Raw genomic sequence first — 12,764 nt, 5'->3', positions numbered from 1 at the left:
ATGCTGTAGAGGTGAGGGTTGTGTTAGTAGCTACATAGATCAGATCAGTGGCCCATCAGCTGGAGGATACTGAACACCATGAGGAATACAGACAGGTATTTTAAAGGTGTTGGAATATGACTGTAGCACTCATTTAATTACATTAAAAGAACATTTTGTGTTCTTCAATAGAGTATGACTACTGAAGGACAACAATTGCTGCTTTTAAATTGCTGAAGTTCTAAAGATTCTGTTTGACTAAAATATCATTCTGTTGGAGTCCTTCTTGCAAAGCAGCTTTTCAAGCAAACATATGGCCTTACAGATTAATAGATGAAAGGACATGGTGTAAACACAGGTTGAGACTTCTATTATGTATTATAGTTCTGTTTAAATGAAAGTGGTTGTTCCAAGCTGCATCAGCCTCAGTGAACTTCCTGACATGACATTAGCTTTGTTCTTAGTTTATTCATTTATTTTTGAGTTCGTTTTTCTTTTTGAGAACGCTCAAAAGAAGGATAAAGAAATGTAAGATTTTTTTTGGTCTTTTTAATAATTGGCTCTTTGTTCTGAATAAAAAGCAGTGATCCTATCAAGAGATTTCTAATAAATCAAATAATAATCCTGTGCTAAATCTCTAAGAATCAGTTGCAGATAGTCCCAGGCAGCAACTGCCTTTGAGTACTCAAGGTGCCTTTTAAAAATGGGATATTTAGAGTTTTTTGAAAGCTGACAGATTTCTATCCCTGATATCCACAGGTGAATGTCAGGATTGAAGGAGCCTCCCCTCAATATTCCTATACAAGCACTTCAGATAATGATACTGCTGTAGCTGAACAAGACATTTTGGCCCTGTCTGTCAGAGTAATAAACATTACAGGTCCAAACAAATGTTCTGAAATCCTCCATCAGTTAATCAGAAACTCATCCTTGTTATTCCAAATGAAGCAGATATAAAAACTTAAAGTTTTAATTTTACTATTTTAGAATATTTTGCACTTTTTTGTAATTTCTTCTCTACAGGAGTTGCATGTCTCACTTTTTGCCTGAATTTGGAGAGGTTATAAGAAAGCAGGGGACATGAGTCCTTACACTGATTTTATTTCTGTTCCAGGGACGAAGAAGACTTGCCCGTGATGCAGCCCCTGCTAAAAAAGATGGTGAAGAGGATAAAACCCAAGACAAATTAAAAGACAGTAACAAAGAAAACAAAGATGTAGAGGAAACACCTGAGAATGCAGAAAAGAAAGAAAATGAAACTCCTCTAGGGAAGAAAAGCACACCAAAGCAAAAAGAGAAGAAAATTAAAAAACAGGAGGATTCTGATAAAGAGTCAGATGAAGAGGAAGAGAGGCAGAGGGAGAGGTGAGCACTAACCTGAATCACCTTCTTTGAGTTTCTCTGTGCCATGATTGAGCTGTTCTCCAGGCAGAAGGACACAGACTTGATCTTACTGGAGTGTGAAAATCAGAAGCCTTATTCACTCAGACAGGCAGGGAAGGGAACATTTTATTTCAAGCTTGTAGACCTGCTGTACTTTCTGGAAGCATCTTTTTGTGCTCAAGTATTTTTCACTGTCACTTTACTTGCCAAGGCTGTGTTGGTGTTTTGTCACACCAATACCTCCAGACACCAAGCTGACCAGGCTGAGAGTCTGCCAGGTGCTGTGAGGGTGGGAACAGCTTGGGGACACTTCCCTGGGCAGTTGAAACAGAAATGGCAAATCCCTCTTCTCCTGTGCTTTAAGGGTTTGCTGATGGCTGGTGAAGCTGCAGGCTCCTTGTTTTTACTGTGTGTCAGGTGATCAAGGCAGCAAAGTTTTCTTTAATCTGTGTGGGTGTTACTTGTCCTCTGAGTTGCTTGCCACAAGATAATTGATCTTTCACTGAAGGCCAACAAATCTGTTTCATTAAAAGCAAACCTATAGTCCTTTTTAGTATTTTATTTCTTGCTGAATTTTGTAGAGTAACTTCTAAATTATGCTAAATTGTCCCTTAAGTAGAGAAGGAATTATAGCTAAAAATAGGTTTGATTGTAGTTCTTCAAAATATGTTTGAGTATAATGTTTAAAGAGTAGCTAAAGGTGTAATGAGAGGTGGATGTATCTAGTAAAGAGCTGTGCAGACACTTTTAAGCTTGGCTGAACACTTTTGTGATCAAGTTTTTTTCCAGTGGAATGGTGTTTGTGTCTATGAGAGGATCACTGTGATGGCAATTCAAACCCATGTGCAGTTAATAAACTGTAGCATGTTAAGCCAATTGTAAAAGTACCTTTTTTATAAATAATGTGTCAAAATCAAATATTTCAGAAACTGAAGTTTTCTTCCTATGTTGTTTAGGAGACACAACTGAGTTAACTTTTATTCCTGTTTGTATTATCAAAATACTAATTTTTAAAATAATATTTAAGCTTTGAGGTAGTTGTATGTTTTATAAATTGTGTTTAAATTTTAATAAAACTTTCTGGATATTTTTGGCACTTAGCCCTATTTTCTCTAAGTACTGTTCTTGATTTAAAAAATCTGTTTCTGAGCAAGCTTTAGAGACAGGACAGGGTGCAGAAATTTAATTTCTTTTTTTGTTGCAGCCTTTTTCTACCTTGACTACTCTCTTAATTTTAAAATAGGATTGTCACTAATTAGTGGGCATTTTAAATACATTTTATTGCAGGGAAGAAATTGAGAACAAAGGAGAATCAGAAGGTGAAGAGGATGAGGAGGACACAGAACCCTGCCTGACTGGAACCAAAGTGAAAGTAAAATATGGACGTGGAAAGACTCAAAAAATTTATGAAGCCAGTATTAAAAGCACAGAGATTGATGATGGAGAAGTTTTATATTTAGTTCATTACTACGGTTGGAATGTAAGGTGAGGATAACAAATTGCCTTTCATTTCTTTGTTCAAAGGCTTATTTGCAAAAGAAATTTTTGTTTTTAAGGAAATCAAGTAAGAAATGGTCAGTGATGTGGCTGCATATTGAATTGTCAACATAATAGGCTCTGACTTCTTCACTTTTCAGTGTTGGTGATTTTGTTCATGGTGTTGCAGTGAAATGTCAGAATATACTTGTACTTTTCCAAGTGTCCATCTGCCTTTAGTGATCCTCACCCCTTCCAGGAGTATCCCTGATATTTATTGTGTCTTTCAGTGTTAGTACTAGCAAACTTTCCCTTAAGGGAGCCATTGATAATGGTGAAGATATTTACAGCTAAGTGTATTAAGCACTGGAATTTTGGCAATAAAATATATTCTTGTATTGAATGTTAAGTGGGATTGTAAAAATGCTTCTCCTGGCAGCCAGTCTTTATAGTAGTTTATATACTTCTGGTATATAACATGTGGTATTCCAAATCCATAAGCAAATTGCTTTATGTGGCAACATGAAGTTTGAGTGTGGCAATATTCTCCAAATATTTGCAGGTTCCCTTTAGCTTATTAATAATACCTTTAGGAGATTTTGAGGAGCATCAGTGTGTTTGTGCTTTTCAGGATCTCATCCAGTTTGTTGCCATAATTAAAAAAAAAGGTACATTTCCTGCTGAGGTATGGTGTGGTGAAAACTGTCTTGTGTCTGATAACTGTGGAATAACTGACACTTTAGAGCTGACTCAGTCCCCTGAGTGTTCCAGTGACAGACAGGGAAGTTTGTACCTTCATTCCCTCATTCCATAAGGTTTTTTTGTGGACTGGAAATGTCATTCACCTTTCTAAGGCCAGAATACTGCATGAGTTATAAATACATGCTCTGCTGTCATGGAATGGTTTGGGTGGAAAGGAAATCTTATCTCATTCCACCCTCCTGCCCTGGGCAGGGACACCTTCCACTATCCCACAGTGCTCTGAGCCCCATCCAACCTGGTGTTGGCCTTTTTCTACTTCATTCATAAATATTTTGTGTTAATTTAATTCTTTTACTCCTTATATTCAAACAATATTTTTATGTGCAGTGATTACAGCATGGTTTCATTCCCTTTCAGGTATGATGAATGGGTGAAAGCTGATCGAATTATATGGCCAGTGGAAAAAGGAGGACCAAAGAGAAAACAGAAGAAAAAAACAAAAGTAATGATTTCAATAAGTTTGTTGTAGTACTGTATTAAAAAAAAAAAAAAAGTTATTCAGGCCACATTCTAGTTTTTAATAGAGCAAAAGGTTTTATAATCAGTGTGAAATATTAATAAAAATGCACTGTTTCCCCTGCAGAATAAAGAAGATGGTGAAAAGGATGAGAAGAAGGATGAGGAGAAACAAAAATCCAAGCGTGGGCGTCCCCCTCTGAAATCCACTCTCCCATCCAACACGTCCTGCAGCCTCCCCAAAACGCCCAGCAGCGAAGGTAAATGCGGCTCCGGAGGTGCAGGGGCAGCCGCGCTCCCTGCACCCGCTGCAGCCCGGGCTGCTGTGCGGGCCCGGGGCCGGAGCCAGCCCGGAGCTCCCGCTCCGCCCCCGGAGCTCCCGCTCCGCCCCCGGGGCGGCCCCGCCGCGGCCGGGAGCTCCTGCTGCTCCACACAAATTAATTCTTTCGATTTTAATTTTAGCAACACCTCGCAGGCAGACCAGACGTAGCTCAGGAATGTTTGATTCTGATAGAGGATCAAACGGTGAGTGATCACAGCCCTGTGTATGCTTTGGAGGCTTTTTCAGTACCTTTTTGAAAAGAAGTTTGGGGTTTTTTTGGGTTTTTTTAACTTTTTTTTTTGGTTGGTTATTTTTTTTCCTTTCTCCTTGTGAATTTTGTTGAGTAAGCAGTTGAGCTGACACTGCTGAGGGGTACAGCTTACTCACAGAAGAGCAGTGACTGTGTCATCCCATGTTCTTGAGCCAGAGCCTTTGAGTCCTGAGCAGACCAAATCCAGTGCTAAAATGATAGTCTTTATTGTGCTAATTAAGTGCTCAACCTCAATACTCCATCATCCAGCAGAGCTGTTAATTATACACAAATGGCAGCACATCTTTGGTGTTTCTAAGCCTCTCTGAACAAGAACTGAAGTGAAATCACTGTCTCCTTTTAGTACAGGTCCCTGAGTAATCTGGTAATGTACTAATGCTTGCCCTTTATGTGGTGCATCATTTGTACAATAGTCAGCAGTGAAATGTCCATATTGGGATTTAGAAGGTTTTTATTTTTGGGTTTGGGTTGTTTTTTCTTCTCTGCATGGAGGGGAGAAATGTTTTTTTTTGGTTTTGTAGTGTCACATGGGAGAGGCAATATCCATGGGATCAGGGGAATCTATAAAACTATTTTTGCTGCAGTAAAATGTAATTCATATGTATTGGCTTATTTGGGAAATAGTAGAAGAATCATAGACTTCAGCTAAATCACCTGAGTTAAGACCATCATCCAGATGCTTCCTGAGCCTTGACAGCACCACCACTACTGCAGTTTCATAGAAATTTTAGGTAAAAATAAGAAGTGTAGCAAGTGTGTTGAGTAATGCAGGATTTTAAAATTTTAAAATAATTACTGTAAACTGATGATAACATCATAGATTACTGAAAGCAGGGGTTTTTGTGAGGTTCAAATAAAAAGTCATGGTGCAATTAATTATTTAGGGTGCTGTTTGCTTCTTTTTAAAATTTTTTTAGACTCTGGTACATCTGACAGTGAAGCAGATGAGTCATCTGAAAAGAATTTGAATGAAGAATTTTCTCCAGAAACTTCAGAACTGGAAAAAAATGAAAAACTCCGTGATGAGAAGCTGGATGAGGAAAACCCAAAGATTTCTCATGTGCTGAAGGAAAACGACAGGACTCAAGTACAGCCACTAGAAACACTGAAACTGGAAGTTGAGGAAAGTGAACAAATTGTTCAAATTTTTGGAAATAAAACGGATCAAGTGGAAGAAATCAAAAGAGAGGTTGAAAAATCACCTAAGGGAAAAGGGAGAAGGAGCAAGACAAAAGATCCCTCATTGGAGAATGCAAAGATTGCACCAGGAAGCCAGGAAGAGGTGACAAATGAATCTCTTACAGAACCTGAAAGGTTAGATGTGTCTTCCTTGGACTGTAAAGACATTTCCAGCACTACTGAAACTGAAACAGAGCCCTCCACAAAAGATAAGAAACTTTTGAAAAGGAAAACTTTGGAACAGGCGTCACCTGAGAAGAGAAATCGGCGGGAGAGCGAGATGGAAGTGCCAAATATTGTATCTGAAGAGAGGACCAATGAATGTAGTGGAGCAGAGGAATGTAAAGGGCTGAATGCTGAGGAGTCCCTCAGAACTGAAAACGAGGAGATGCCGTCCCTGGTGGCAGAGTCGGTTCCGCACGGTCCGGAGCTGAGGAATGACAACTTCCAACGGCCGGCCGAGGCCAACGAGAGCCTTCCCTTGAAAGATGAGGATGACACAATGCCTCAGATTGGTCCTGAAACCTTGCTGTGCCACGAAGTAGACCTGGATGACTTGGATGAGAAGGAGAAGAGCAGCACTGAAGACACAATAGCAGAAAAGCCAGACCCCAATGCTTCCAACTCTGCCCCCTCTGCCTTAGCCCCCGGCGTCCCCTCGAGCTTCCCGGTGGCCTCTCCCCTGGCCCTCAGCCAGGACGAGTCCCGCAGCATCAAGAGCGAGAGTGACATGACCATCGAGGTGGACAGTGTGGCAGAAGAGTCTCAGGAGGGGCTCTGTGAGAGTGAGTCTGCCAATGGATTCGAAGCCAGCACCACCTCGAGCAATTGCAGCATGGCCGGGCAGGAGAGGGAGACGGGAGAGAAAGGTGAGTGTTCCTGGAGGAGTCACTCCAGCTCTGGTCCTTGCTGAAGGTGGCTTGAGGCTGCTGTCACTTGGCTAAAAATTGCTGTTCTGTGTTGTCTGCTGGTTATAGATTCATAGAATGGTTTGGGTAGAGGGAACCTCAAAGCCCATCTTGTTCCAGTCCCCTTCCATGGGCAGAGACACCTTCCACTATCCCAGGTTGCTCCAAGCTCCATCCAGCCTGTCCTGGAGCACTTCTAGGGACAGGGCAGCCACAGCCTCTGTGGGCACCCTGTGCCAAGGCCTCAGCACCCTCACAGGGAAGAATTCCATCCCAATATCCCATCTAACCCTGCCCTCTTGCAGTGGGAAGCCATTCCCCCTTGTCCTGTCACTCCAGGCCATTGTGCCAAGTCCCCCTCCAGCTCTCCTAGAGCCCCTTTAGACCCTGGAAGGGTCTCTAAGTTCTCCCCAGAGCTTCCTCTTCTCCAGGCTGTGAACTCTCTCAGCCTGTCTGGTTTTTAATTTCTTTGTTGCTTATAAAAAGAGCTTTTTAGTAGCAGAAGTATTTGAGGTGTCTTATATTTTATTTTTTATTTTTTTCCCTCCTCTCATAGGTCAAAAAAGACCCAGTGACAGCAATAGTGGAACACTGGCAAAAAAGCAAAAGCGAACTCCAAAGCGAACCAGTGCTGCAGCCAAAAATGAAAAGAATGGAACAGGTATATTCCTGCAGGGAGAGGTTGGGGGAAGGTTATCCTGGCCTGTAAATATGTGTAGAAACCTACTGTTCTCATGTTACAAACAATTTCCAGTGGATGGGGCTTCCCTCTCAAGGTTTTCATTTTTATTCATTGTGATTATTGGTGATAAATGGGAGAGGAGTTCTGAGCTCTGAAGTGGGAAATCTCTTGCCTGTTTTATGTTACTTACTTAGGAAAAATATCTAAATTATTATTCATATTAGCAGCTAGTATGTATTTACCATTATGCTGATTTTTAAATATTGGATTGGTTATGAATTTGGCAGAGGGCACATTTAAAGTCTTAAAACAAGTGTTTCTCCTGGGGAAAAAATAAATATTTTTGAAATACAGAAAAATGTTGGATGCTAAAGAAAAGCTTTTCATCCAAAGGAATCTTGTCTAGTTTTTCTCTCAAGCATCTGACTGTTTTATAATTTGCTATGGAAATCTGAATTTTTGTGTTTCTGTAGCTCATTTTTCAGAGAGTCACAGAGTGGTTTGGGTTGGAAAAGACCTTTAAAAATCATCTTGTTCCAAACCCCTGCCATGGGCAGGGACACCTTCCACTGTCCCAAATTGCTCCAAGCCCCATCCAACCTGGCCTGGAACACTTCCAGGGATCCAGGGGCAGCCACAGCTTCTCTGGGCACCCTGTGCCAGGGCCTCACCATCTTTATAATAAATAATTTCTGTCTAATATCCCATCCCTGCCCTCCTTCAGCTTAAGGTCATTCCCTCTTGTCCTGTCACAGAATTTTTGACATCATTTCATGATTGAATCAGTGGTTTTGGCTTTGTGGCAACACTGTTATATTTTTAAATATCAAACTAAAATACTAATTCTCTGACATACACTATTCAGATATATTTAACATGCCTGTGGAGAACTTGGCAGTTATTGTGGGAATCTAAAATATTTGAATATATGAGCTAAAAATTTTCTGTTACATGTTGAACTTCTGTGGTTTTAGTCATGTTCCAGAACTGTTCCTTTAGATGTGTAAAGCAGTTTGATAACTAAATACAATCATGTGCTACCTACCCATAGTAATACAGGGTTAATCTTTAAGAAAAGGGTTTTAGTGTCTGCTTTATATTAGAAAGCTAAAATAGGTGATGTAATACAGTTTATCAGTGCTTTAATATTCTAGTTTTGGTATGTTTGTTTATTATTTCTGAACAGAAGTTTGGCTATTACTTTTTCACTAGAGCTAGTCAGCCCTTGAATTCTCTGGCATCAATTATGATTATTACACTTGAGAGTTCAGTGCATGTTGTGTCTGATCAGGTTATCCATGGAATCTGAGATCATTATTCCTTGGGTGTGTTTTGTGATCTCCTAAGCAAGAAGCAGCAGGTTTTTTTTAAATTGTTTTCTTTACTATACCCACAATTTTTAAAATGTAAAGGTGGAGATTTTAAGTCCAAATTAATTCTTTTTCCTGCAGGACAAAGCAGTGACAGTGAAGATCTCCCTGTCCTGGACAGTTCCAGTAAATGTACTCCTGTCAAACACATCAATGCATCCAAACCCCAGAAGATTTCCCGCTCCCCTGCCAGGGTGGTTTCTCCTCACATCAAGGATGGAGAGAAGGACAAGCACAGGGACAAGCACCACCACCAGAATGCTTCACCCAGAGTGTACAAATGGAGCTTCCAGCTCAGTAAGGATTCTAGAAATTACTTGATTTCAGGGAATTTGTGAGAACGTTTGTTCTGAAAGAAAAACATGGAAATTTTGGGATACTAAATTAGGTGTGGGCCTTTCTGGCATAGTTACAGAAATGTGTTATCTTCCATGCTGTGTCTTACATCCTCTTAAGAACTGCATTCATTTGTTTAAAATCACCTTGACAAAGCTATTTTTTTTCTTTTCTTTCCACTTGCAGATGAACTGGACAATATGAGCAGCACTGAAAGGATCTCCTTCCTACAAGAAAAGCTCCAGGAGATACGGAAATACTACATGTCCTTGAAGTCAGAAGTAGCAACCATAGACAGGAGAAGGAAACGATTGAAAAAGAAAGACAGAGAAGGTGAGGTTGAGATTTGTTTTATGATTCCCATGAGGAGGTAATTTGTTTGGAAATGCATAACTCACAGCAATTTGAGTTGAATTGATGATATTTTAGAAGGACAGAAAGTGTTAGCATCTGTTTATGTATGTATTTAGAAAGAATATTTGTGGTTTTTTGGAACTTGAACCTGACAGAAACATTTGCTGGCTCTTTTATAACTGTGTGGTAGAAACTTGGACTTTCTAGTGCAGGTGTTTCCATTAGACTCATCTGAGTTACCTTTTCAATAACTGGGTGAGACTAATCCTGTGTCTGAATACAGCACGAAAGCAATTGGAAAAACCTCTCTATAATTTTTTTGTGCTTGTGCTGCTGCTTTGATATCTTTTACACAACCTAAGAACCAAGGAAACCTTCCTTGTGAGCTGTACTTTGATAACCTGATGCTGATCTGTTGTTCTGTCTGTTCAGTGTCCCATACAGGAGCATCCATGTCATCTGCTTCCTCAGACACTGGAATGAGCCCCTCATCATCCTCTCCTCCCCAGAACGTGCTGGCTGTGGAGTGCAGGTGATAAACATTTCTCTGCCTTGCCAGCAGCTCGCTGCCATGGACATAAACCCTGAAATTCAGCCACAGAAAGCACTCAACTGGTTGGACATTGCCAAGTATATCCTGTACACACTTCCACTGCTGGACTGTACCTGTTCCCTCCTCCTACCCTCTTCTTTTGTTTAATTTACTGTTCAGAGAACTTAAGCTCATTGGTAACTGAAGGTTTGTAGGCACAACGTGACATCCTTGTATTGTGTTTGTTTTTTGTTTCTTGTTTGTTTCTTTTTGTTTTGTTTTGTTTTTTTCCTAACACAGAAGAAGGGCACTTATCAAATTTGCAAAGTTATGTCCAATGAAGCATTCAGGTGTTCTAGGGTGATCTTAAAAAAAAAAAAAAAATAAGCAAGTGCACCAAGCAGACATCAGAGTATTATCCAAAAGAACTGAGTAACTGCTGCACTTTCACTGAGCTGTGGGTAACTCTTGGTGAGTAGTTCCTCTTTGTGGAAGCACTTGCTATACAGAACTGCCAAAGTATGTGTTCAGCAATGTGCCCAGTTTTAAAGCTGTAAATGGGACAAAATAAATTGTGAAAGGAAGTGTAGTTGACTGAAAACTACAGTTGTAATAAGTCTTCCACTTTTTATAGGATTTTTGAGCACACAATTATGCAAATGTTTTAATGTTTATTAATGTTTACAGTGGAATTGTGAATAGGTTTTCAGTGGACTATCTTATCCCTTGACAAAAATATTTTGTCTTTTTTCTATGTAATTTCAGAGTTTTTATTTTGTTACAAAAAGACGAAAAATGAAATATATAACAACAATGAAGTTATTTAACAAGATTTCTAAAGCTGAAATTTTTGTGTAAAATAAGGTATCTTGCAACTTGTTAAATATATTTATTCAGACATTGGATGTTGTATTTTTATGTATTTTTTAAAATATTAATAAAATTGGAAAAAAAAATTCTAGGTTAGTTCACTCTTTGGACAAAACATCCTTATCAGTTCTGGCTCTTCAGGAGGAGTTATCCAGTAGCCAAACCTGTACTTCCAATGGGTCTGTCTACATATCCTCCACCACACAGATCTGCCAGCAGGCATCTGGGTTAAAATAAAACTTGATTTGGAAACTTTGGCAGTCCTAGTACTTAACCTTGTTTGGAGGAACAAAATTTATTGGGTTGCCCTTAAGATGCTTTGTCACAAGTTCTTGTGTTTGCTGTACTGCCGAATAAATTTATATCTCCCAAAGTTGAGATGCACCAATAAAGTAAAAGCAACTGTGTGTGCTCTGCCTGTGGATTGTCCCACGGGCAGATGCAGCTTGTAAATAACTCTTCCAAACCCATGTATTTAAAGCAGTTTGCATATACATTATGTATAAAAAGTGATTTTTTAAACAATTTTTTATTCATGTTTGTACATTGAAAGGGGGTCTGAGCCCCTTTTTCTGTGTTTAATATGCTGTAGAGTAATAACATAGATGCTCTAGACTGTATATCAGGATATTCTGGTTCCACACAGCAGAAGGTCAGGAGGAAACACTAGTGATGGCGTAGCATTACTAAAATTGATGTTTCTTGAAATTTCATTTTACAGCATTTGTCAACTTGTGATTCCAATTCCTTCCATTTTCGCAGAAAATTAAAGAAAAAGTACTCTTGTAAATGCACTTTTTCTGTCTTTTCTTAAGCAAAGCAGAACTCTTTCAATGTAAGATAAATATGGAGCTCACTAGACAGCGCTAATAAAGGCCATGTTTTAAACATAGGCTTTATATTCTATTTTTATTTAAGTGATTGTTCTTGTAAATGTCTGGACTTTACCCTAAATAGGAAAGTTAATCTCCATAAATTACTGTAAAGACTTTTTCCAGAGCTAACTTTTACTTGTGAATCTTCTAATAGCTATGAATAAAAAGCAATACTCATTTAAAAGGAAGTAACATGGGTCACATGTTTAATATTTACAGAAGCAGTCTAAAATCCAGGGAAATAACAGGATTAATGACAAATTGTGCAGATCTCTGATATCTAACCTGTGTGCACACTGTGAGATCTCAAACAGGCACAGAGGATGGAGGAGCTGCTGCCCTGGCCTGGATGTTCCCCTCCTGTGTTCTCAGCTGGCTGCTGCTCCTGTCTCTTGGGAATGTTTAAAACCCTGCTTTGAAGGCTCCAGGTATGCTCCCAGGGATCATGGAAACCCATTCCAGCCCACTGGCAGGGAGAACTTCCTGCCTTGCTCCCTCTCCCACCTGCTTCCCTCGCTGTGCTCACCCCAAAACCAGCTGGTGTTACTCTGGCAGAGCACTGAACCTGCAGGAAAAGATGCACTTTCTGCCAAGCCACTGGCAAAGCCTCCAGCATGTCACTGATTTCCTGGGTTTTATCTTCCTGGGAAGGAGCACATCATACTGTTCAGTAGAAGTTTGCAGTATTTTCCTGTGATGTTTAAAAATTTCACAGAGAAAAGAAAATTAGCTGGATTCATTGGGCTGTCCTGGTTAAAGGTGAAATCAAAAAGAAACCCTAATCAAATCTATGATTTCTAACTCTACAATAATCCCCTTATTGAAGCCTTGTTGATATAAATTCCAGAGTGTCTTTTACTGGCTCAGAGTTTGTCCTGCTGAAGACACAGTAACGATGATTATACAGAATTGAGATTTTTTAAAATAAGAAATTAGATTGTGTTTTTGAAACCAAGCAGAAGTAAAGCATCCTTTTGGCAGTCTTTCTGCCGTTCTCATGCTTTCTGAT

General features: G+C 39.6%; 1 protein-coding gene across 3 annotated transcripts in view; it reads left to right on the top strand.

Annotated features, from left to right (window-relative positions):
• Positions 1 to 11,943, top strand: part of ARID4A (AT-rich interaction domain 4A) — a 47,932-nt gene extending 35,989 nt beyond the window's left edge. For 2 of the 3 annotated variants that reach the window (XM_039712770.1, XM_039712771.1), the window contains 10 exons: positions 1,094 to 1,344; positions 2,650 to 2,847; positions 3,958 to 4,042; positions 4,184 to 4,316; positions 4,519 to 4,581; positions 5,567 to 6,697; positions 7,293 to 7,397; positions 8,870 to 9,085; positions 9,311 to 9,457; positions 9,911 to 11,943. In XM_039712770.1, coding sequence (XP_039568704.1) covers positions 1,094 to 1,344; positions 2,650 to 2,847; positions 3,958 to 4,042; positions 4,184 to 4,316; positions 4,519 to 4,581; positions 5,567 to 6,697; positions 7,293 to 7,397; positions 8,870 to 9,085; positions 9,311 to 9,457; positions 9,911 to 10,014 — 2,433 coding nt within the window. In that variant the 3' untranslated portion in view covers positions 10,015 to 11,943. The remainder of the gene's footprint in view (positions 1 to 1,093; positions 1,345 to 2,649; positions 2,848 to 3,957; positions 4,043 to 4,183; positions 4,317 to 4,518; positions 4,582 to 5,566; positions 6,698 to 7,292; positions 7,398 to 8,869; positions 9,086 to 9,310; positions 9,458 to 9,910) is intronic. The other variant, XM_039712772.1, reaches the window with a different exon arrangement.
• The last annotated feature ends 821 nt before the right edge of the window (positions 11,944 to 12,764 follow it).

This window comes from Passer montanus, unplaced genomic scaffold (assembly GCF_014805655.1).
Source record: "Passer montanus isolate IOZ18808 unplaced genomic scaffold, ASM1480565v1 scaffold27, whole genome shotgun sequence".
In the NCBI taxonomy this organism is placed as follows: domain Eukaryota; kingdom Metazoa; phylum Chordata; class Aves; order Passeriformes; family Passeridae; genus Passer; species Passer montanus.
The sequence above is the reverse complement of the archived record's forward strand: the minus strand, read 5'-3'. Positions and strand labels throughout refer to the sequence as shown.